The sequence below is a fragment of the Sus scrofa genome, chromosome 14 (genome assembly GCF_000003025.6).
Source record: "Sus scrofa isolate TJ Tabasco breed Duroc chromosome 14, Sscrofa11.1, whole genome shotgun sequence".
Lineage (NCBI taxonomy): Eukaryota > Metazoa > Chordata > Mammalia > Artiodactyla > Suidae > Sus > Sus scrofa.
This window is the reverse complement of record NC_010456.5, coordinates 30174084-30198738: the sequence shown is the minus strand read 5'-3', so window position 1 is coordinate 30198738 and position 24655 is coordinate 30174084. Positions and strand designations below refer to the sequence as shown.

Genomic DNA, 24655 nt, shown 5'->3' with positions numbered 1-24655 from the left:
CTTGCAGTATAAACAGTGTTTTGCATTGTAAGGAACATAGTCATTACCATCAAGTAATGTCAGCCACAGAGCTGGTTTAATGGTTTCAAGAGAACCAGTTCATCTTAGAGAGATAAGGGACTGCAAACCTAATTTATCCAGAGTAGTTGTGTTTTTTAAACACTTAGAGATGTTTGCCTCCCAGCCACTCTCAGTGGTGCACTTCCACCACTTTTTACCTTTAGGGAAGTGATTTTTTTTAAACACCTAAAATTTATTATCCCCTTAATATGCACTAGCCATTAGGTTAAGTGCTTCACATGGATTCTCTATGTCTTCCTCACAACAAAGCTGTGGACAAAGTTGTGAAGAATGCCCTGTTGCTGGCTTATTATTGCTAGATTTCAGAAACTGAAATTGTAAAATAAGTGACTTTCCCAAGGGTGTTGGAAAGTGGTAGAGCCTCATCCTAAACTCTGTGGGATGTCGAGGTCTGTGTTCTCAACCACCAGCTTCAACTACAACCCGTAGTGAAAATGTTTGAGTGCTCTGTATGAACCTAGCCCTGACTAAGCATTTTACATACATCATGTCTTCATTTAAAACTTTTCCCTCTTTGGTTTTTATCTTTTTTTTTTTTTTTTTTGAGGTTTGTAATATATTTTATTTATTTATTTATTTATTTTTGTCTTTTTGTCTTTTTTGTCTTTTGTTGTTGTTGCTATTTCTTGGGCCGCTCCCTCGGCATATGGAGGTTCCCAGGCTAGGGGTTGAATCGGAGCTGTAGCCACCGGCCTACGCCAGAGCCACAGCAACTCGGGATCCGAGCCGCGTCTGCAACCTAGACCACAGCTCACAGCAACGCCGGATCGTTAACCCACTGAGCAAGGGCAGGGACCGAACCCGCAACCTCATGGTTCCTAGTCAGATTCGTTAACCACTGCGCCACGACGGGAACTCCTTTTTTTTTTTTTTTTTTTTTTTTTTTTGTCTTTTTGTCTTTTTTTGTCTTTTGTTGTTGTTGTTTTTATTCATTTTTTATAGTGATTTTTATTTTTTCTATCATAGCTGGTTTACAATGTTCTGTCAATTTTCCTTTTTTTGTCTTTTTTTGTCTTTTTAGGTCCGCACTTGCGGCATATAAAGGTTCTTAGGCTAGGGGTCTAATCAGGGGTACAGCTGCCAGCCTACACCACAGCCACAGCAATGCCAGATCTGAGCCATGTCTTTGACCTACACCACAGCTCACAACAACGCTGGATCCCAAACCCACTGAGCAAGGCCAGGGATCGAACCTGTACCCTCATGGTTCCTCGTTGGATTTGTTTCTGCTGACCATGACGGGAACTCCTTTTTGTTGTTGTTGTCGTTGTTGTTTTTTGTTTTCTTTTCTTCTGTCAGTTTTCTACTGTACAGCCAGGTGATCCAGTCACTCATACACATATACATTCTTTTTTTCTCACATTATCATGCTCCATCATAAGTGACTAAATATAATTCCTGGTGCTATATGGTAGGATCTCATTGCTTATCCATTCCAAAGGCAATAGCTTGCATCTATTAACTCCAAATTCCGAGTCCATCCCGCTCCCTCCCCCTTGGCAACCACAAGTCTGTCCTCCATGTCCATAATTTTCTTTTCTGTGAAAAGGTTCGTTTGTACTGTGTATTAGATTCCAGACATAAGTGATATCATTACGGTATTTGTCTCTCTCTTTCTGTCTTACTTCACTTAGTATGAGACTCTTTAGTTCTATCCATGTTGCTGCAAGGTTTTTCTTATCTTAAAAAAAATTTTTTTTATAGTACTTACGGCGTATGGAAGGCATAATTCCCAGGCTAAGGGTCAAATTAGAGCTTCAGCTGCCAGCCTACACCACAGCCACAGTAATGCCAGATCCAAGACTTGTTAGTGACCTATGCTGCAGCTTGCAGCAATGCCAGATCCTTAACCCACTGATCGAGGCCAGGGATTGAACCCAAATCCTCATGGATACTAGTTGCGTTCTTAACTGAATCACTGAGCCATGACAGGAACTCCTTTTTTTTTCAGTCTTTTTTTTTTTTTTTTTTTTTTGTCTTTTTGTTGTTGTTGTTGTTGTTGTTGTTGTTGTTGTTGTTGTTGCTATTTCTTGGGCCGCTCCTCGGCATATGGAGGTTCCCAGGCTAGGGGTTGAATCGGAGCTGTAGCCACCGGCCTACGCCAGAGCCACAGCAACGCAGGATCCGAGCCGCGTCTGCAACCTACACCACAGCTCACGGCAACGCCGGATCGTTAACCCACTGAGCAAGGGCAGGGACCGAACCCGCAACCTCATGGTTCCTAGTCGGATTCGTTAACCACTGCGCCACGACGGGAACTCCCTTTTTTTTTTAGTCTTGAAGGTAATGATTATTTCTTAGACCTCTGATTTCTGTACAAAGCAAGTTCAGTTCTTTTTAACTTTTGCAGAGATTTTTTCCAAATGTTTTCTCAAATAATAATTAATAACTGTTTAAAAACAGGAGTTCCCATCATGGCTCAGTGGTTAACAAATCCGACTAGGAACCATGAGGTTGTGGGTTCGATCCCTGGCTTTGCTCAGTGGGTTAAGGATCTGGTGTTGCTGTGAGCTGTGGTGTAGGTTACAGACGAGGCTCAGGTCCCACGTTGCTGTGGCTCTGGTGTAGGCCAGCAGCTACAGCTCCAATTCAACCCCTAGCCTGGGAACCTCCATATGCCGTGGGAAGCAGCCCTAGAAAAGGCAAAAGACAAAAAACAACAACAACAAAAAACTTTAAAAACAACAACAAAAGACCCACAAAACCCAAGTGCTTGTTCATCATAGTGTAGCTGAAAAGTGATTTTGGGAGTTCCCGTCGTGGTGCAGTGGAAACAAATCTGACTAGGAACCACCAGGTTGCAGGTTCGATCCCTGGCCTCGCTCAGTGAGTTAAGGATCCAGTGTTGCAGTGAGCTGTGGTGTAGGTCGCAGACTTGGCTCGGATCTGGCATTGTTATGGCTCTGGCGTAGGCCAGCAGCTGTAACTCTGATTTGACCCCTAGCTTTGGAACCTCCATATGCCACGGGTGTGGCCTTAAAAAGACAAAAAGACAAAAAAAAAAACAACCCAAAAAACTGATTTGGGAGGTTTGCATGTTCTCCAGTATTTCTAAATCATATATCCAAGAGTCTTTATGGGTATTTTTCATGTTTAGCTTATATATTATTCAATTATGATCCATTTCTCATCTGCCCAGGTCCATTTAACACAGACCTCTCAACCCTTCAGCCATTTTTATGGCTTTTTCTGATTCTGTGCTTTTTATATTTGTATATGCACTACATTTGCAACGGCAGATACAAGAAATGGATTTCATTTTGCATTTTTTTTTTTTTTTTTTTTTTTTTAGGACAAAGCCTGGAGAATGTCTATAGCGAAGACATCAGTAGACATTCTTAAAGTACTGTGTGACATTCAGAAAGGTAGATTCCATCCCTGTTGCCTCATCTTGGTTTAGTTCTAAAGCTGATCCTTTTCAGAAGGGGGTGGGCATCAATGACAGCTCTCATCACAACCCACAGTTTTCCTGGCTCTGGTTGTCTTTTTCATGCCGTACATTTTTCTTCATGAATAAGCTTCCTTACCTTATTCTTTTGATTAGCAGTGTAAGAACAGAAGCATCTAAGATCAACTCATCATTCGTGTTTGTGCTTCTGCTTAATGTTGGACTAGATTCCTTTGTGCCCTTGTACTTGTTACTCATATTATTCACTTGGCATTTGGTTATCATTGGGGAAGAAAAACATTTAATCTTGAAATTAAAAAAACAGTTAACAAAGTAACTCTTGGGGGAAAAATCTATAATTTATTTCAGAAAAATTGCCATTTCTCTTAAAATCCATGCACTTCTCTTTTCAACCTTCAGAAATAATAATTAAATTTCTTTTTGTACTTAAATTGTCTTCTATCAGAATCTGAAAAGAACTACTGAAGACTTGAGAAAACTAAAGTGAAATACAATTGTAGCTTTTTAAAATTCTGGTAATATCGGAATTTGGATGTCTGCTATAACTTTTAAAAATTGAATTACAGACAATCTGCAGAAGAAGGATGAATGGGAAGAAACCTTGAAAGAATTCAAAAGTGTTGTTAGCTTACAGGTAAAGATGTTAAGCCATGTTGAGCAGTTTTACTTGACTAATTGGTGCATTTGACATAGATGATCAGTTCCTCCTTAAAATTTTCTGCACTAGCCTTCAGCGTCTTGAAATATGCTGGGTTTTCCTTTTTCTCTTTTTTAAAGCAGCTTTAATGAGTAAGTCACATACCATACATTTCATCCATTTAAAATGTATAATTTAGTAGTTTTTAATGTATTGCATTATTGTTTAAATTGTGGTACAGTTCATACAGTGTAAAATTTGCTGTTTTAACCATTTTTCAGTATATAATTCAGTGATATCGACTACATTCACAGTGTTATACAACCATCACCATCACTAGTATCTACTTTTCATCACCTCAAGCAGAAATTTTGTACCCACTAAGCAATAACTCCCCCTTTCCTCCACAAAGCCCCTATGGATTTGCCTATTCTAAGAATTTCATAAAAGTGGAATCATAAAACATTTATCCTTTTGTGTCTGGCTTTTTTTTCCTTTTTTTTAGGGCTGCACCTGTGGCATATGGAAGTTCCCAGGCTAGGGGTCTAATTGGAGCTGTAGCTGCTGGCCTACGCCACTGCCATAGCAACACTGGAGCCAAGCTGAGTCTTTGACCTACACTGCAGCTCACAGCAACACCAGATCCTTAACCCACTGATCGAGGCCAGGGATCAAACCCAAATCGTCATGGATACTAGTCAGATTCGTTTCTGCTCTGCCATGATGGGAACTCTCATGGCTTTTTTTACTTAGTATGATGTTTTCAAGTTTCATCCATGTTGTAGGATGTACAGAGCCTCCTTCTTTTCTCTGGCTGAATGATAGTCCACTGTGTGGCTCTACCACATTTTTGTTTATCTCTTGATGGACACTTGGGTTGTTTCCACTCTTGGGCTATTGTGAGTAATGTTGCATTGAACATGGATGCACAAATATCTGTTTAAGTCCCTGCTTTCAGTTCCTTTGGGTATATACCTAGGAGAGGACTTGCTGAGTCATATGGTAATTCTATGTTTACCTTTTTGAGGAACTGCTCTCCCTTTTTTTTTGGCCTTGCATATGGAAGGCTTGGGGCCAGGGATCAAACCCACACCACAGCAGTGACAACACTGGATTCTTGACCTGCTGTGCCACCAAGAAATTCTTCCCTTTTTAAAATTGTATTCTAGTTTATGCTTTTTAAAAAAACCATTTTGGTTTAAGTATCTTTATAGGTTATTTACTTAACTCAGGTGGCCTGAATGATGGCTATTAGCTGTCATCTATCCAGTACTTGACCATGTGCCAGACATCATTCCAAGGGCTTCACATGTGTTATTTAATTGTCACAGTATCTCTCAACAAAGGGTAGTGTTATCATTTTCCTCCATAGATGAGGAAACTGAGGCACCACAGTGTCTCAAAATATTGTGAAGGACGGTGAAGTATCTATAGAAACTGGCCCCAAAGATTATTGTCTACTTCATAGTGTCTTAAATTTGTTCTATATAGTTTTTCATTCTAGACAATTCACTTTTTCTTAAAAATTAATTTCTGTTCACTTTGAATTGATTAACTGTCTTCAGATTTGAGATTTGAACTGGATTTTATTTTGATTCAAGGGCCTTTTTAATGTGAAAAGATTTTGTAAATAGAAGGGCTGTCAGGGTTAACTGATAAGTTTCATCAAGTAGAAGATCTAGTAAATGTAAGGATCTCTTTGTGAAAACTTGAAATTAACACACCAGATTGTTTAACTCTCAACTGTATTATCTCAAAGTGTGTAAAGAAGAAATAATTTATCACAGTTTATTTTACCATTGTTTATCAAGGTATAGCCCATGGAATCCTAAGGGTTTCTGAGACCTTTCAGGCAGTCTGTGAGACTAAAACTATATTTATGGCAAAAATAAGAAATTATTCAAAGTTCCTATTGTGGCTCAGTGGGTTAAGAACCCGACTAGTATACATGAAGATGCATGTTCGATCCTTGGCCTTGCCCAGTGGGTTAAGGATCTGGCATTGCTGCAAGCTGCAGCTTAGGTTTCAGATGCAGCCTGGATCTGGCATTACTGTGGCTGTGGTGTAGGCTGGCAGCTGTAGCTCTGGTTCGATCCCCAGTCTGTGAACTTCCATATGCTGTAGGTGTGGTTCTAAAAAGAAAAAAATAAAATAAAAATTAAAAAATTTTTTAAATTAAAAAAAGATTGAGAAACCCAGATCTAAAGTGTGTTGTCAAAGAAAAGGTTTTCACGTATTTGCACTACCTGTTGGTGTCCTTCCCTGGGCTTCAGTAGGATTTTTTTTCATTGGGTCAGAAAAATAAATGCTAGGTCTGGAGTTAGCAGCCAACCAGGAATTATTTCAGAAAAGAGCAAAGCTGACTTCTTCAAGTCACCAGGGTAGAATTATACAAACCTAACACCTCATCCCTCCCTCCCTGTTTATGGTTCCCTGACAACAGAATTACTGACCCAAAATGCCAGCAGTGCCTAAGTTGAGAAAACTGTTGCTTAAAGTGCTATTTTCCCCTTCTCCAACCTTTTTATGCTTCAGTTACCTTTTTTTTTGTCTTTTTTCTTTTTGAGGGCAGCACCTCATATGGAGCACATGGAGGTTCCCAGGCTAGGGGTCCAATCAGAGCTGCCGATGCCAGTCTACACCACAGCTCATGGCAACGCCAGATCCTTAACCCACTGAACGAAGCCAGGGATCAAACCCGAAACCTCATGATTCCTCGTCAGAATCATTTCCACTGCGCCACGACGGGAACTCCAGTTACTTTTGAAGCCTGGAGTCTTAAATTCTTGGCTGCCCTGAGGAATGCAGAAGTTCCAGGACCAGGGTCAAACCCAAGCAGCAGTGACAATGCTGGATCATTTACCCACTGAGCTACCAGGGAACTCCTCAGTTTCCTCTTTTTTTTTTTAAATTGTCACACCTGCTGCATGTGAAAATTCGTAGGCTAGGGTCAAATTGGAACTGTGGCTGTCGGGCGACGCCACAGCAATGCGGGATCCGAGCTGCATCTGTGACCTACACCAGAGCTTGTGGCAACACTATATCCTTAACCCATTGAGTGGGGCCAGGGATCGAACTTGTATCCTCGTGGATACTAGTTGGGTTCTTAACCCACTGATCCACAACGAGACTCCCATGGAGTCTTAAATTCTTAATTTTCAAGGGACAGAGAGGTAATCAACAGAGGTTTGAGATACACTAATGATTTTCAACCACAGATAAACTGAGCAGACGTGGGCTTTGTCTCACTTGCCTTTGCTACAGGAGAACTTTGAGGTCTTTCTCTCGTTTGGAGATTATAACAATAGTTCCCTGGTAGCAGATCTCCGGGAACAGCACATTAAAGCTCTCCAAGATGCACAGGCTAAATGCAGATCCCAGAGGCCTGCAGAGCCCACGGATACCCAGAAAAAGAGGCTGCATGCTGAGGCCAAGCTGCATAGACAGGCGCTGGCCCTGCAGGTATCCAGACAAGAGCTGGAGTTTGAGCTGACCTTGAGAGCCTTGAATGACGGGAACGTGGAAGCAGCGCTGAGAAAATGCAGGTGAGTTTCGGGTCCCCACATCACCCAGCTCATCAGAAAGGAATACAGTCTTTGTTTATGTCTTCAGCGAGGAAGGTAGGACTGGTGACCCTTTTGCAGAAGGGATTCTTGGCTTCTCAAACTGAGAGCTTGTTTTGGGCATCTGGGGCAGACTCTGCATTGTCAGGTGACCTAACCACTGAATTTAGGTCATCCTGCACACTAGCAGTTAACAGTATCCCAAGTAAGTTGAAATACTAAGCTCGCTGTGCCATGAAAACATTTAAAGATGTTGTAGGAAGTTCCCTAGTGGCACAGCAGGTTAAGGATCCAGTGTTGCTGCAGCTGTGGTGCAGATCGCAACTGCAGTGTGGATTAGATCTCTGGCCTGGGGATTTCCCTATGCCATGGATGTGGCACAAAAAAAAAAAAAGACGTTTTAGATATTGTTAGTAGTTATACATTAATCCAAGAAAGGCCAGTGCACTTGCTTTCCACATGCGTATTCTAACTTCTGACACTTCCTTTCCTCCACAGAGACTTGTTTAAGTATCACCGCAAGGCGGACACTGGGGAATTGCTGTTCCTGACGTGTCAGAAGCTCTGCCAGATGTTGGCTCATGGCATTCCAATGACCATCCCTAAGGGACTAAATCTTCCTTCTGAGATACATGATCTAGCATGCCAGGCTGCCACCATCTGCAGTCCAGGTAACAAGATTTATAATCCACAGAGTTGTATGTTCTCTGCTTATATTTCCTATATATGTCCAGATACTGTCTCCTTACAACTGGACATTGTAGTGGGGAGAGAAGCAGTCATTATCTCCATTTCACAAAAGGGCACTTAAAATTAAATTTCTACTCAAATTACTGTTTTAAAATATTTCCAGAATTGAAGTTTCCACTCTGGCACAGTGGGTTAAGAATCTGACTGTGGTAGGCACAGGTTCATTCCCCAGTGGGTTAAAAGATCCAGCATTGCAATAGCTGTGGCTCAGATTCAATTCCTGGCCTGGGAACTTCCATATGCTGCAGGTGGGAAAAAATTTTTTTTCCAGAATTAACAATGTCATTTCTGACTGTTGACAATATTCACTTTCAGAGGATTGTGGAATTCCTTGCCTCCCTTATCTGATCTCACATTCCAGTCAACCTTAAGAAAAATATGGAAGTGCCTTGTTTAGGGTAGTCAAAGCTGTGTGGAAACCTTTTTACTCTGTGACCTTCCTTAGAATTTTGAATGGTAGCTATTAGAAGGCTGTCTGGAGTTCCTGCGGTGGCGCAGTGGTTAACGAATCCGACTAGGAACAGTGAGGTTGTGGGTTCGGTCCCTGCCCTTGCTCAGTGGGTTAATGATCCGGCGTTGCCGTGAGCTGTGGTGTAGGTTGCAGACGCGGCTCGGATCCCGCGTTGCTGTGGCTCTGGCGTAGGCCGGCAGCTACAGCTCCGATTGGACCCCTAGCCTTGGAACCTCCATATGCTGTGGGAGCGGTCCAAGAAATAGCCAAAAAAGACAAAAAAAAAACAAAAAAAATAAAAGGCTGTCTGTTATTCTGAACACATGATGTTATTAGTTTAATGGTTTTTCTCCACTTTCTTTCAGATTTTTTGCTAGATGCCTTAGAACTCTGTAAATATACGTTAACAGCAGTAGAGCTTTCCAGACAGTGCCAAATGGATGACTGTGGAATTCTCATGAAAGTAAATTGCTTTGAATTTCTTTTCCTTAAGCAAAATCCCTGCCCAAACCATTATTTACCACTTTTAAAGCACTTGCACAGTTGATAAAAATACTGAATCTACCTTATGCTTTTTCTTACTCTAGACCAGAGAACTACTTAAGGCATGAGACTACTTCTCTTTCCTAGTCATATTTATTGGCTTTAATTTGCACTATCTTTTGAAATATTGGGCCTCAAACAAGGCATCCCTGGACATTGTCCAGAGTAACAATTTAATTTAAAGTGGCACTATTATAAGCCATAGGTTGGGAGAAACAGACCACATAGTTGTATTTGACCATCAAAGCTGCATTTGACTCTGATGGATCTGATCTGGTTCTGGATTCTGCTTGGTGAAGAGGGTGTCTGTGTTTTGCAGTGGGCTCATCCATGTCTTTTCTCTGCGATTTGTTATTTAGACTTCTCTGGGGACTCATAAAGATCCATACGAAGAGTGGTCTTACAGTGACTTCTTCAGCGAAGATGGAATAGTTCTCGAGTCCCACATGGTTCTCCCTGTCATCTATGAGTTAATTTCATCACTTGTGCCTCTAGCCGGTAAATCTCATTCTGTCATTTTTTTTTTTTCTGCATATTTCTGCTTTGTGCAAGTTTAAACTGCAGAGGTTAATGGCTAGTATCCAGGAGGATTCAGGTTCCATCCCTGGCCTTGCTCAGTGGGTTAAGGGTCTGGCATGGCCACGAGCTCTGGCATAGGTCACAGATGCATCTCTGAGTTGGCATTGCTGTGGCTGTGGCGTAGGCTGGCAGCTATAGCTCCAATTTGACCCCTAGCCTGGGAACTTCCATATGTTGTGGGTACAGCCCTAAAAAGAAAAACAAAACATATCTAGAGGTTTGGAAGTGGAACTACACAGGGTAATATAGATGAATCCTATAGGCATAATCTTGTAGGCATAATGCTGAACAAATGAAGTGCAACAAAAGAGTGCGTGTTGTGTGATTTCATTTACATAAAGTACAAGGACAGTCTATGAGGAGGTCATGCTGTTAGAAGTCATAGTCATGGTTACCCTTGCAGGGCTGACTGGAAGTGGGCCCGGGGGCAGCTCCTGGGTGCTAGTAGTGTTCTGTGTCTTGGTCTGGACATACACTTATCTGTGTAATTTTCTGTATGTATACTTAAGTTTGGGTTTGTTTGTTTGTTTTTTGTTTTTTATTTTCCCACAGTACAGCAAGGGGATCAAGTTATCCTTACATGTATACATTACAATTACATTTTTTTTCCCCACCCTTTGTTCTGTTGCAACATGAGTATCTAGATAAAGTTCTCAATGCTATTCAGCAGGATCTCCTTGTAAATCTATTCTAGGTTGTGTCTCATAAGTGTTTGTTTGTTTTTTTAAGTAGCAGGTTGCTTTAGAACATTATTTGATAAGAGCACAAAATTAAAGTATTTCTGGGACCATGTGCTCTATACAAGAGTTTATTTTACTTATTGTTATTGAATTTATCCTCTTTTGTAGAAAGCAAGAGATATCCCTTGGATTCTACAAGTTTACCGTACTGCTCCATCAGCGAAGGTATCTGACATCAGAAATGTATACCATTGTATTATAACTCTGTAAATGCCCAACAGAGAAATTTTTAGGGAATTCCCATCATGGCTCAGTGATTAACAAATCCAACTGGGAACCATAAGTTTTCGGGTTTGATCCCTGGCCTTGCTCAGTGGGTTAAGGATCTGGCATTGCCGTGAGCTGTGGTATAGGTTGCAGACGCTCTCGGATCCCACGTTGCTGTGGCTCTGGCGTAGGCCGGCGGCTTCAGCTCTGATTAGACCCCTATCCTTGGAACCTCCATATGCTGTGGGTTCGGCTCTAGAAAAGACAAAAAAAAAATTTTTCTTTTTTTTGAAATTCTGAATGTGAATCTGATGATGTCCTTACTGTAGTTACTTAGTTATTACTGTTTCACAGTTACTGTTCCAAAGGGTCAGGAGAATGTGTCATTTGCCTTATAGGGTTCACTTTTATGAATTGGTTGATAAATTTTGGTCTTCCAAGTAGAGAAATGGTTTTCTTCTGCTAATTATTCAAGCATCTCAAAACTGACAAGTTATAATTACCTCAGTGTCCATGTAACTAGCTATTTTCTGCTTTAGACAAGCCTCATGTTAGCTTTCTCATTTATGACCATTACCTGCATTTAAAAAGTAGACCATGCTTGAGAACCATTTCCAGATAGGACCTTTCTTTGTTTAAAAAAAAAATCTAAGAGTTCCCATTGTGGCTCAGCAGGTTAAAAACATGACAGTGTCCATGAAGATGCAGGTTCAATCCCTGGCCTTGTTCAGTGGATTAAGGATCTGGTGTTGCCACAACCTGCAGCATAGGTCGAAGATGTGGCTCCGATCCGGGGTGGCTGTGGCTGTGGCGTAGGCCAGCCCCTGCAGCTCCGATTCCACCCCTAGCCTGGGAACTTCCATACCCTGCAGGTGCAGCCTTAAAAACATCAAAAAAATCTAAATTTTGAAATATTTTACTCAAATAAAATAACTTTTATCATTTCACAGGAAACAGTCTTGTGTTACCTGTTGTCAGTTCCATCTCTGCCTTGCTTCAGAACCTTCAGGAATCCAGCCAGTGGGAGCTAGCCCTGAGATTTGTAGTTGGTTCATTTGGTACCTGTCTTCAGCACTCTATGTCAAATTTCATGAATGCCAGTTTGAGTGAAAAGGTATAGTTTTGAGAACAAATACTTTCACTCTACATGAGCATAAATACAGAAGCACTGCCCAACAAAAGCATTTGGAGAATTTCCTGTTTGGCTTTGTAGTAAGGAAATTGGTAATTTGTCAGATTTAGGAAACATCTGTTGAACATCTGTGCAGATTCAGGTGTAGTTCAAAGTACTTGCACACATTTTCATACCCAATCTTTACAAATAAACCTCAGAGACTCCACTTTGCAAATAAAGAAACTCAGATTCAGGGAGGTAAAGTAAGTCATCCGAGATTTTTGGTTGCAATGGTAAGTTCTCTTATTCTAAGCCCAGTGACCACATCAAGTCAAAAGTATTGATCTGCTATTTGTGGCCCCAACTATTATAATTATTACCTGACAGCTTCATTGAAAAGATTCTAGGAGTTCCCGTGGTGGCACAGCGGAAGCGAATCCAACTAGGAACCATGAGGTTGCCGGTTCGATCCCTGGCCTCGTTCAGTGGGTTAAGGATCCAGGCTTGCCATAAGCTGTGGTGTAGGTCACAGATGCGGCTCGGATCTGGTGTTGCTGTGGCTGTGGCGTAGATCGGCAGCTGTAGCTCCGATTTGACCTCTAGCCTGGGAACTTCCATATGCTGCAGGTGTGGCCCTAAAAAAGCAAAAAAAAAAAAAGGGAAAGAAAAGAGACTAGAATACAAAAAAAAAAAAGGAGGAATTCCCATCGTGGCGCAGTGGTTAACGAATCCAACTGGGAACCATGAGGTTGCGGGTTCGATCCCTGCCCTTGCTCAGTGGGTTAACAATCCGGCGTTGCTGTGAGCTGTGGTGTAGGTTGCAGACGCAGCTCGGATCCTGCATTGCTGTGGCTCTGGCGTAGGCTGGCAGCTACAGCTCCGATTAGACCCCTAGCCTGGGAACCTCCATATGCTGTGGGAATGGCCCAAGAAATGGCAAAAAGACAAAAAAAAAAAAAAAGAATACAAAAAAAAAAAGACTAGAAGATAGGCTACTTGCTGATAATTTGCTTATGAAGCTGATCTCAGAGGGAATTGCATTCATTTCTATTTGTTGATATTTACTAAATGCCAATTTTTTAAAAAGTTAACTTGATCAAAGTTTAGCTTTCACAATTAAAAGGCTCATGTTTTAAGTATATCAAGCAATGTCACTTTATCACCAACACCACAATCAAGATTACAGAGTATTTTGGAGTTCCTGCCATGGCTTAGCAATAACAAACCCGACTAGTATCCATGAGGAAACGAGTTCGATCCCTGGCTTTACTCAGTGGGTTAAGGATCCAGTGTTGTCGTGATCTGTGGTGTAAGTCACAGAATCGGCTCAGATACTGCATTGCTATGGCTGTGGTGTAGGCTGGCAGCTGCGGCTGTGATTTATTTGACTCCTAGCCTGGAAACTTCCATATGCTGAGGGTGTAGCCCTAAAAAGACAAAAAAAAAAAAAAAAAAAAAAAAGATTACAGAGTATTTTATTTAATCTAATTATTTTTTAAATGATTTTTATTTTTTTCCATTATAGCTGGTTTACAATGTTCTGTCAATTTTCTACTGTGCAGCATGGTGACACAGTTACACATGCATGTATACATTCTTTTTTCTCACATTATCATGCTCCATCATAAGTGACTAGAGTTCCCAGTGCTACACAGCAGATACAGAGTATTTTAAAACGTTCTTTTTTGCCCCTTCCCAGTCACTTCCCCTGCAAGCCCTAGCTTTCTGTTGTTATAGATTAAAATGCCAAATCTTTTTGCATGTAATGATGAATTTTCAAAGTTGGTGAATATTTAAACAAAGTTTTCAAAACAGTGCACAGAAGTGTACCTAAAGATTCTTTTGTTCTTTTCTAAAAGTTGTTTGGAGAGGCCACATTAGTTAAATCCAGGGATGTGGTTATGGAATTGAAAGAGAAAGCTGTTACGTTTATCAAGGGAAATGCCACAACACTCTTGTACAAAGTGAGTATTTGTGGTAAGTGCTCAAGCTCTCATGTTCTCTTCCATGCTCTTTCTTCCCCTCTCCCTCGCCTTCTCCCTCCTGGTTGCATCTGATTTCTCAGTGCGGTAAGAGTCAGGAGCTGGGAGTTGCCGTTGTAGCAGAAACAATCTGACTAGCATCCATGAGGACGCAGGTTCAATCTGTGGCCTCACTCCGTGGGTTAAGGATCTGGCATTGCCTTGAGCTGTGGTGTAGGTTGCAGATATGGCTCGGATCTGGCGTAGTTGTGGCTGTGGTGTAGGCCAGCGTCTATAGCTCTGATTTGACCACTAGCCTGGGAATCTCTATATGCCGTGGGTGTGGCTCTAAAAAGACACACACACAAAAAAAGAATCAGGATCTGGAAGGGATGTTGGGGATTTGAAGAGAAATAATGGATTACTCATGCAGGAGACAAGGTAAGGGATCTGGGTTGTATAGAACTTGTAATAGTTGCTTTCCTTTAATTTATAATAGTGATAAAAGACATTAAAACTAAGCAAATAAGTTGGAACTAGTTTATTATAAATAACTTTTCATGAAACGGTTGTTCTTTCATAGGGTTTATAATTAAAATTCAGGGCAAAGTCAGCTTTTAGAGACTAAATTCTGTTTTGATGGTGAAGAACTTGCTCCTCTGGATGCTTTCTCCCGCAGGTATTTAATTGCCGCCTGGTGGATCACGACTTGGCCTTAGGATATTGTACTCTCTTACCACAAAAAGCAGTCTTTGAAAATCTCTGGAAGCTCATAGATAAAGCATGGCAGAATTACGACAAAGTGTTGGTATGACCAGAAGCACACCTTCAGTCCTTAAAATAGTAAAGATTTAGGGGAAAAAATAAAGTTGTCTTTGCCACCAGATCTTAAAGATTTAGTGAAAGAAAGGTCAAGCTAATTTACATAGTTTTTACCAGCTTTTCCTTAAGTAGTGACACACCAGTGAATAAATATGCAGATCCTAAGCATTGTTCAACCCAAAGAATAATGATATTTTCTGTTTCTTAAATCTGTATGCAGCCAGAGAGCCCCACTGCTCTGTGTATTTGAAACCAAAGACTCAGGAACTTTTTTTTTTTTTTTTTTTTGGATAGGTTGAGTTTAATGAATGCAAAACTTGTCTTTGATGCTATTTAAAATTTGCCTTTTGTGGGGGTCTTATATGCAAGATAGCTAAAGTTTAGCCTTTTCTTACTAAAGAAATTCAATTTATGGCAGCATACTAAAAGCCAGATTACTTAAATATTGTGTAGGTAATGACAGTATACAAAGCAATGTTTAACATTCCAACTGTTAACATAAAGATTGTTTTTTACTGTTGGGTTTCATATCAAAGGTAAAACACACTCTATTTCCATTTTAATTTTAATTTTAATTTTTCAGGCAATATCTCTGGTGGGCTCTAAGCTGGCCAGTCTCTATCAGGAAACAGAAATGGAGCTTAAGTTCTGTGAACTCAGTACAGATGCTCAGTGGGGTATTCGTCTTAGTAAACTTGGTGTGAGTATTCTTCAGAGTGTCAGGAGTTTCCTCCATTCTGATAATTACCCGGTTGGAAAGTTTAAAACAAAGATCTCGTTATTCTTTAATTTTGGAGAGGTCATGTATAAATTGACTGGCACATTTTAGTTATATTTAAGTACACACATTGGTGCTTTCAAAGAAACCAAGACCTTTTGCCTCATTTCCTTTTTGCTCTATTTTGAAGGAAATTAGAAGAGGCTTGACACTTCCTCTGCTTAGCCTTCTCGTTAATAGGAATATATCTAATATTAATTGACATTTAAGCTATTCTAGGCCTACTTTTTTTTTTTTTTTTTTTCCCCACTTTTTAGGGCCGCACCCGTGGTACATGAAATTTCCCAGGCTAGGGGTCGAATTGGAGCTTCACCTTCCACCCTACGCCACAGCAATGACAGATCTGAGCTGTGTCTGCGACCTACACCATAGCTCACTGCAACACCAGATCCGTTAACCCAGTGAGTGGGGCCAGGGATTGAACCTGAGTCCTCATGGATACTAGTTGGGTTCGTTATCTTTGAGCCACAACAGGAGCTCCTAGGCCTACCCTTTAACCTCATAATTTTTTTGGTGCCATTTAAAGATAATATTAAAATGTAGTACAAGTGTACTAAGCTTCAGAACTCCTAGGAAAGGTAAGTGGCCTTTATTTTTCAATTTACAGAAACAAAGCCCTGTTTTACTTGCTTGTGAATGTAAAACATTTTATTTTATTTGCAATAGAGGCAATTCCCATTGTGGCTCAGTGAGTTAAGAACCCAGCATAGTATCCATGAGGATGTGAGTTTGATCCCTGAGCCTTTCTCAGTGGGTTAAGGATCCAGTATTGTCGCAAGCTGTGCATAGGCCTCAGCTGCAGCTCCAATTCAACCCCTAGCCTGGGAACTTCTATATGCCACAGGTGCAGCCATATAAACAAAAAACAGAAAAAAGAAGGAAAGATGTATTTGCAAATAGTTGACTTATTAGGACTGTAACCACTACAGAAATGAGGTATGCTTGGAACCTAGTTCCTATGCAGTAATGGGACTATTTGTTGCTAACAAACAAACTTCGCTGATGAAGAGACAGTGAGTGTGACCAAGAGAGATTTTGGATACATAGCCAAATATACCTGAAATTTCAGAGTGAAGTTCGAGTTGGGTAATATGATAAAAGTCAAAGGAGCTATAGAAAAATGTTTCTAGGTGTTCTCTGGTAGCCCTACAGGTTAAGGATCCAGCATTGTCCCTGCTGTGGCTCAGTTCACTGCTGTGGTGCCAGTTCAGTTATGGGCCTAGGAACTTGTGTATGCTGCAGGCGCAGCCAAAAAAAAAATGAAAAAGAAAAACATTTCTCTATAAAAATGGATAGTGAACCGGCAAGTCATGATGGTCCCCTTATTCTGATACATTTCAGTTTAGCATGGTTTTTGTTTTGCTCTTTTTATTTCTAGATTTCTTTCCAGCCGGTTTTCCGGCAACATTTTCTTACCAAGAAAGACCTAATTAAAGCTCTTGTGAAGAATATAGACATGGACACAAGCCTCATTCTGGAATATTGCAGGTAATTCTTTAAATTTCAGTGGTATTTTTGCTGTTAGCTTAACAAACTGGAAATTCTACTTGGAGAGCACAGTAGTAACTGATTATTTCATGTGGCCCATAGACCTCTGTTTTCTTTTGCTCACCCACTTTTTAATTCACTGTTTAGTCTTTTCCCAACTTACCTCAGGATAAGCATCACCTCAGGCACTTGATTAAAAATACAGATCCCTGGGTTCCTCTGTGGTGGTTCTGACTCATCAGGTCCGGGCTGAGACCCCAGGAATCTGGTATTAATAGGAGCTCCAGACAGTTCCATTGATCAGGGAAGTTTGAGACTATTCTCCTGAGCAATTAAGTTTAATCAGATCAATTTAGGAATTCCTGCTATGGTGCAGTGGGTTAAGAATCCAACTACAGTGGTTCAAGTCACTCTGGAGGCGAGGATTTGGTCTCTGACCCAGCACAGCATAGGTCACAGCTGCAGTTCAGACTCAGTCCCTGGCCTGGGAACTTCTGTATGCCATGGGTGCAACCATTTAAAAAAAAATTCAGGAGTTCCCATCATGGCTCAGCGGAAATCAATCTGACTAGTGTCCATGAGGACGAAGGTTCCTGGCCTCACTCAGTGGGTTAAGGATCTGGTGTTGCCATGAGCTGTGGTGCAGGTCGCAGACATGGCTCGGATCTGGTGTTGCTCTGGCTGTGGTGTAGGCCGGCAGCTACAACTCTGATTTGACCCCAGCCTAGGAACCTCCACATTCTGTCCGTGAGTGTGGCCCTAAAAAGCAAAAGAAAAAAAAAATTCAGATCACCTTAGGAACAAGGTGATCTTAAATTAAAAATTGATGGAAAGTATGATTCAGGGAGAATTTTTTTTAAATAACTTAAGTGAATAAAAAACTAAGACTAAACATTATTTATAGACACAGTTTACTGTGATAAGGTGGATCAAATGATTTGTAATTTATATCTCAGATGTTTTTAATCTAATAAATACAAAACAGGTTTGCTGACCCATTGTTAGTTTCAAAGTGCTTTCCCACAGATCATCTCCTTTAATTTTTATTGTATATTATCAGCAATTTATTTATGTATTTATTTTTCTTTTTACAGCTGCACCTGTGGCATATAGAAGTTCCCAGGCTAGGGGTCGAATCAGAGTTGCAGCTACCAGCCTACACCACAGCCACAGTAAGGAGGTGTCAGAGCCATATCTGCAACCTAAATCACAGCTCATGGCAACACTGGATCCTTACCCCCTGAGCAAGGCCAGGCATCTAACCCACGTCCTCATGGGTACTAGTCATGTTCATTAACACTGAGCCACGACAGAACTCCCTGCTGAGTAAATTTAGATGACTTTTAGAATTTCAGGGAATGACTTTAAAATTATCATATTTATAGCTTTTCTTGACATTTCAGTCATTCTATACAGCAAATTAAACTATCCCTCTTTTATTAATAGGGGATAAAAGGCATTTCAGCTATTGCTTTGTCTATACTAACCCGACTCAATTTTGAAACTACTCTTTTTTCTAATTCAGATGGACCATATTAAAATTGAAGTCCCACATAATCCCACCCCAAGGGATCATCACTGTTAAAAGAGTTTGGTCTGTATTATTCACGTGGGTTTTTTTTTTTTCCTTACGCATTTACTAACATGCATTTTAAAAAATTTCTCAGAAACAACTGTACATTATCTTGTAGCGCATATCATTCGTGTAACAAAATAAAAATGTTGTCTTAGACTAGGACATATATTCCCTTTCTCATATCTGTTAACCCTGAGATATTCTTTTGTATGAGTCATTTAACCAGCTCCCTGTTGATGAGTTATTGTTTCCAACTTTTTTTTCTTTGCTTTTAGGGCTGCACCTACAGTAGATGGAAGTTCCCAGGCTAGGGGTTGAAGTAGAGCTACAGCTGCCAGACTGCACCACAGCTACAACAAGGTGGATTCTGAGCCGTGTCTATGACCTACATCACAGCTCACGGCAATACCAGATCCTTAACCCACTAATCGAGGCCAGGAATCAAACCCATATCCTCATGGTTACTAATCAGATTATTACCACTGAGCCACAATGGGAATTCCCATTTCCAACTTTTTTTATTTTTTATTTTTTATTTTTTTTTTTGTCTTTTTGTTGTTGTTGTTGTTGTTGTTGCTATTTCTTGGGCCGCTCCCTCGGCATATGGAGGTTCCCAACTAGGGGTCGAATCGGAGCTGCAGCCACCGGCCTACACCAGAGCCACAGCAACGCAGGATCCGAGCCGCGTCTGCGACCTACACCACAGCTCACGGCAACGCCGGATCGTTAACCCACTGAGCAAGAGCAGGGACCGAACCCGCCACCTCATGGTTCCTAGTCGGATTCGTTAACCACTGCGCCACGACGGGAACTCCCTATTTTTTTTTTTAATAATTTTTTTTTTTTTTTTTTGCTATTTCTTGGGCCGCTCCTGCAGCATATGGAAGTTCCCAGGCTAGGGGTCGAATCGGAGCTGCAGCCACCGGCCTACGCCAGAGCCACAGCAACACAGGATCCAAGCCCCGTCTGCAACCTACACCACAGCTCACGGCAACGCCGGATCGTTAACCCACTGAGCAAGGGCAGGGACCGAACCCGCAACCTCATGGTTCCTAGTCGGATTCATTAACCACTGCGCCACGACGGGAACTCCCCATTTCCAACTTTTAAATATCGCAAGCAATTTTTACGGGACACCCTTATGTGTATCTTTGCTACTTTTGTGAAGTGTATGAAAGTGGATTTGCTCTAATAAAGGACATAAGTAGGAAGTTCCTGTTGTGGCTCAGCGGAAATAAATCTGACTAGCATCCATGAGGACGCAGGTTCAATCCCTGGCTTCACTCAGTGGGTTAAGGATCTGGCATTGCCGTGAGCTGTGGTGTAAGTTGCAGGGACAGCTCGGATCTGATGTTGATGTGGCTGTGGCATAGGCCAGCAGCTACAGCTCCAATCCGACCCCTAGCCTGGGAACCTTCATATGCCTTGAGGCGGCCCTATAAAAAAACAAGACTAAGTTTTTTTTTTTTTTTTTAATTTTTAAATTTTTTTATAGTTGAATTACATTGTTCTGTCAATTTCTGCTGTACAACAAAGTGACCCAATCATACACATATATACATTATTTTTCTCATGTTATCTTCCATCAAGTTCTGTCACAAGTAACTAGATATAGTTCCCTGTGCCATACAGCAGGGCCTCATTGCTTATCTATTCTAAATGTAATAGTTTGCATCTAACTAACCCCAAACTCCCAAGGACATAAGTATTTTCAACTTTATTACACATCTCTCTCCAAGATTGTGTGAGTCTGCATACCCACCAAGAATATCTGGTTTTGGGGGTTTTTTTTGTCTTTTTAGGACTACACATGTGGCATATGGAGTTCCCAGGCTAGGAGTCGAGTGGAAGCTGCACCTGCTGGCCTACGCCACAGCCACAGCAGTGCTATATCCGAGCCACGTCTGTGACCTAAACCGCACCTCACAGCAACACTGGATCCTTAACCCACTGAACAAGGCGAAGGATCTAACCTGTGTCCTCATGGATACTAGTCAGGTTCATTACCACTGAGCCACAATGGGAACTCCTCAAGGACATAAGTATTTTCAGTTTTATTATGAATTTCCCTCCAAGATTGTGCCAATCTACATGCCCACCAAGAGTAATCTAATTTTTTTTTTAAAGGCAGTAATTAACTCTGAAAACAGGTACATGACGTGATCATGAGACTGGACAATGGAAGGGTTAGATTTCAGTGGTGGGAGCACATACCTAAATTTTCCGTGAGAAATTCTGTATAGAAATGCATGCAGGACCTCATGGTTCCTAGTCGAATTCGTTAACCACTGCACCACGATGGGAACTCCTATTGTTTGTAGACTTTTTGATGGTGGCCATTCTGACTGAGGTGGGGTGATATCTCATTGTAGTTTTGACGTGCATTTTCTCTAATTAGTGATGTTGAGCATCTTTTCGAGTGCTTTTTGGCCATCTGTCTGTCTTTGGAGAAATGTCTATTTAGATCTTCAGACCATTTTTTCAATGGGTTGTTTGGTTTTTTGATCTAAAGCTGTGTGAGGAGTTCCCGTCGTGGCTCAGTGGTTAACGAATCCAACTAGGCACCATGAGGTTGCGGGTTCGATCCCTGGCCTCGCTCAGTGGGTTAAGTATCTAATGTTTCCGTGAGCTGTGATGTAGGTCGCAGACACAGCTCGGATCCCATGTTGCTGTGGCTCTGGCGAAGGCTGGCAGCTACAGCTCCGATTAGACCCCTAACCTGGGAACCTCCATATGCTGCGGGAGTGGCCCAAGAAATGGCAAAAAAAATAAAAATAAAAATAAAAATAAAAAAGAAATGCATGCAGGAGTTCCCATCGTGGCGCAGTGGTTAACGAATCCGACTAGGAACCATGAGTTTGCGGGTTCGGTCCCTGCCCTTGCTCAGTGGGTTAACGATCCGGCGTTGCTGTGAGCTGTGGTGTAGGCCGCAGACGCGGCTCGGATCCTGCGTTGCTGTGGCTCTGGCGTAGGCCAGTGGCTACGGCTCCGATTCGACCCCTAGCCTGGGAACCTCCATATGCCGCGGGAGCGGCCCAAAGAAATAGCAAAAAGACAAAAAAAAAAAAAAGAAATGCATGCACTCTGGAAGATGCATGTGTTATTGAATACTTCTCTTAGCACATTTCAGTTGGACTCTGATGCGGCCCTTCAGCTATTCATCGAAACACTCCTCCACAACACTAACGCCAGCCAAAGCCAGGGAGACGCAAACACGGAATCTACACAGGAGCAGCGTTCCAAACTCCTGGCCAAAGCCATCGAAATGGTCCCTTTACTGAGGAGCACAAAAGATTTGGTCATCAGTCTCAGCGGAATACTGCATAAGGTAGATGAACGGTGAAATGAATGCGTCAGATCTTTCAGACATCCCTCCCAGCCTTCATTAATCAGATAGGTAGAGTAACAGACGGGAAATATAAGTCCTATTTTTTTTGTAAGCTATTAACTTTGAAAAAAAATTTTAGATTTTTCTATTTTATTATAGTTTAATATACCACTTTTCCTGTCTCCTCCCCCCCCAAAAAAAAAGAAGGGCCCCTTTTTTCCCCCTGAACTTTTAAAAATTGCACACATCTCTCTGAAAAAGATCAAACTAGAGAAGAAGGTATAAATCAAAAAGTGAAATTTCCCTATAACCCCACTCCCAAAGATAAAAATGTTTACAGTTTGGTGAACATCTTAGACTTAAATATACTATCCTGTTACTCTTCTTTCATTTACCATATTGTCATTGTATGTCAGTACATATACATCTATGTCATTTTGGACAGGTACATATTTCTTATCCCACTATGTAGACAAAACATCTGGTATTTAACCAGGCCTTTATGAGTAGACATTTAAACTGTTTCTAAATTTCATTATCTTAAGTTGTTAAAAATGTCTGTCTTCATGTACACATAATTTGCTCTCATCTGATTATTTTTTAAGATCTTCTGAGAGTTGGAATTTTTAGGTTAAGGGCTACTTTGATGGGGGAATGAAGGTGAATGGAAGGAGAAATAAAACTATAAGACTAAGAGAAATACTTCAGTTTTTATGTTTTACCTATAATTCAGCCAAAAATTACATAGACTTGCTCAAAATTCTAGGGACTATAGAGATCATCTTCCCACTTTGTTCAGTGTTGTTATTCATGTGAATTTAGTTGGCATTTAAATTTTTTTTTAATGTAATGGTGTGTGGGCAGAACTAGAACAAAGAGAATATTTCCTTTCTCCTAAATGCATATATAGAAGCCACCCAGCTTGTTCTTGCATCTTAGTATGTAGTTATAGTCGGAATGAAATCCTTTGAAAAGGTTTTGTTTGAAGGTTTTGTTTGCATTTTTAATTATGTCATTTCCCTCCAAAAAGGTCAGTTTTCTCCTATTTTAATTTTCTCATCATAAATGGAAGTAGCAGAATTTTAACAATCTTATAAAATTTTGATATGTGTATCTTTCTAGGTTTTTAGTACCTTAACATTTTTCTTTATTCAAACTTTGCTTTGGAGTTCCCGTTGTGGTGCAGAGGAAATGAATCCGACTAGGAACCATGAGGTTGTGGATTCGATCCCTGGCCTTGCTCAGTGGGTTAAGGATCCGGCGTTGCCATGAGCTGTGGTGTAGGTCACAGACGCGGCTCAGATCCTGTGTTGCTATGGCTATGGTGTAGGCCAGCAGCTGTAGCTCTCATTGGACCCCTAGCCTGGGAACTTCCATATGCTGTGGGTGTGGCCCTAAAAGGCAAAAAAAAAAAAAAAAGGCCTTGTACAGCTTTTTTTTTTTTTTTTTTTTACTTTTTAAAACATTAAATAAAAAATTGTCTTTTGTACAGCCTTAAAAATAGCCTTTGAGACATTTTAAAGCATAGAGTTAATTTTAGAAGTTCCCAATGTGGCGAAATGGGTGAAGAATCCGACTACAGCAGCTTGGGTCCCTGTGGAGGCACAGGTTCGATCCCTGGCCCAGTGCACAGTGGGTTAAAGGATCCAGTATTGCCATACCTGTGACATAGAGTGCAACTGCAGCTTGGATTCAATCCCTGGCCTGAGGACTTCCATATGCTATGGGTGTAGACATTTTAAAAATAATAATAATTATAGAGTTAATTTTAGAGATGAGGAAATGTTAGTTTATTTTTCAAATAACAATTTAATATTGTAGGGCACTGAGATGTTATATATGTAACCTGTACTAATGCACATAACTGAATAAAACCATCAACCAGCCTGGCAACATCTCTAATTCTCATATATTTTTGTTTTTATGCAGTTGGATCCCTATGACTATGAGATGATTGAAGTTGTCCTGAAAGTCATAGAAAGAGCTGATGAAAAGATAACCAACATTAATATTAATCAGGTAGAACAAATATATTGTAAATTTTCAAATTATGTTTTTATTTGTATCATTGAAAAATTACTGTTATCTAGTGTCTTTCTGGACTTTCCTCTGAGCTCCCTTTAAACTGTCCCTTTTTTTTGGAGTTCCTGTGTGTCTCAGCAGGTTAAGTATCCGGTGTTGTCATTACTGTGGCTCTGGTCACTGCCGCAGCTTGGTTTTGATCCCTGGCTTGGGAAGTTCTGTATGCTACAAGTGCATCCAAAAACAAACAACGACAAAATAAACTGCACATTTTTTTATTCTATTTCCTTTTCTTTAATAAAAGGGATACAGAAGTAAAAAGAGTTTTTGTGCTCTCCATATTTTATTTTAATCCATTTTGCTCTATCGAGGCAATTTAAATCTGTCCAAGAGTGCAATGTCACTGATTCGGAAGAATTCAGGCAAAAATTTTGTCATCTGGCAACAAAAACCCCAAAGCATGTGAGACCCAGAGTCAGATTTAGCTTTCTATGTTAGTAGGTAGGTCCTGGCCTCAATTCTATTTTGGTACTTTAAGCAATTTTTTTTTTTTTTTTTTTGTCTTTTTAGAGCCGCACCCACAGCATATGGAGGTTCCCAGGCTAG

At 40.8% G+C, this 24655-nt stretch overlaps 1 protein-coding gene across 5 annotated transcripts in view; it reads left to right on the top strand.

The window, feature by feature from the left end:
• KNTC1 (kinetochore associated 1) overlaps positions 1–24655 on the top strand; it is an 87071-nt gene that overhangs the window by 43250 nt on the left and 19166 nt on the right. For 3 of the 5 annotated variants that reach the window (XR_002338924.1, XM_021074082.1, XM_021074084.1), the window contains 15 exons: positions 3374–3446; positions 4057–4124; positions 7392–7672; positions 8189–8361; positions 9257–9354; positions 9794–9932; positions 10862–10918; positions 11911–12074; positions 13934–14038; positions 14715–14843; positions 15441–15557; positions 17014–17123; positions 18649–18717; positions 21820–22027; positions 23957–24046. Coding sequence is in view for 3 of the 5 variants with exons in the window: in XM_021074082.1 (XP_020929741.1) it covers positions 3374–3446; positions 4057–4124; positions 7392–7672; positions 8189–8361; positions 9257–9354; positions 9794–9932; positions 10862–10918; positions 11911–12074; positions 13934–14038; positions 14715–14843; positions 15441–15557; positions 17014–17123; positions 18649–18717; positions 21820–22027; positions 23957–24046 (1881 nt within the window). In the remaining 2 variants the exon portion in view is untranslated. The remainder of the gene's footprint in view (positions 1–3373; positions 3447–4056; positions 4125–7391; positions 7673–8188; positions 8362–9256; positions 9355–9793; positions 9933–10861; positions 10919–11910; positions 12075–13933; positions 14039–14714; positions 14844–15440; positions 15558–17013; positions 17124–18648; positions 18718–21819; positions 22028–23956; positions 24047–24655) is intronic. The other 2 variants (XR_002338925.1, XM_021074083.1) reach the window with 1 other exon arrangement.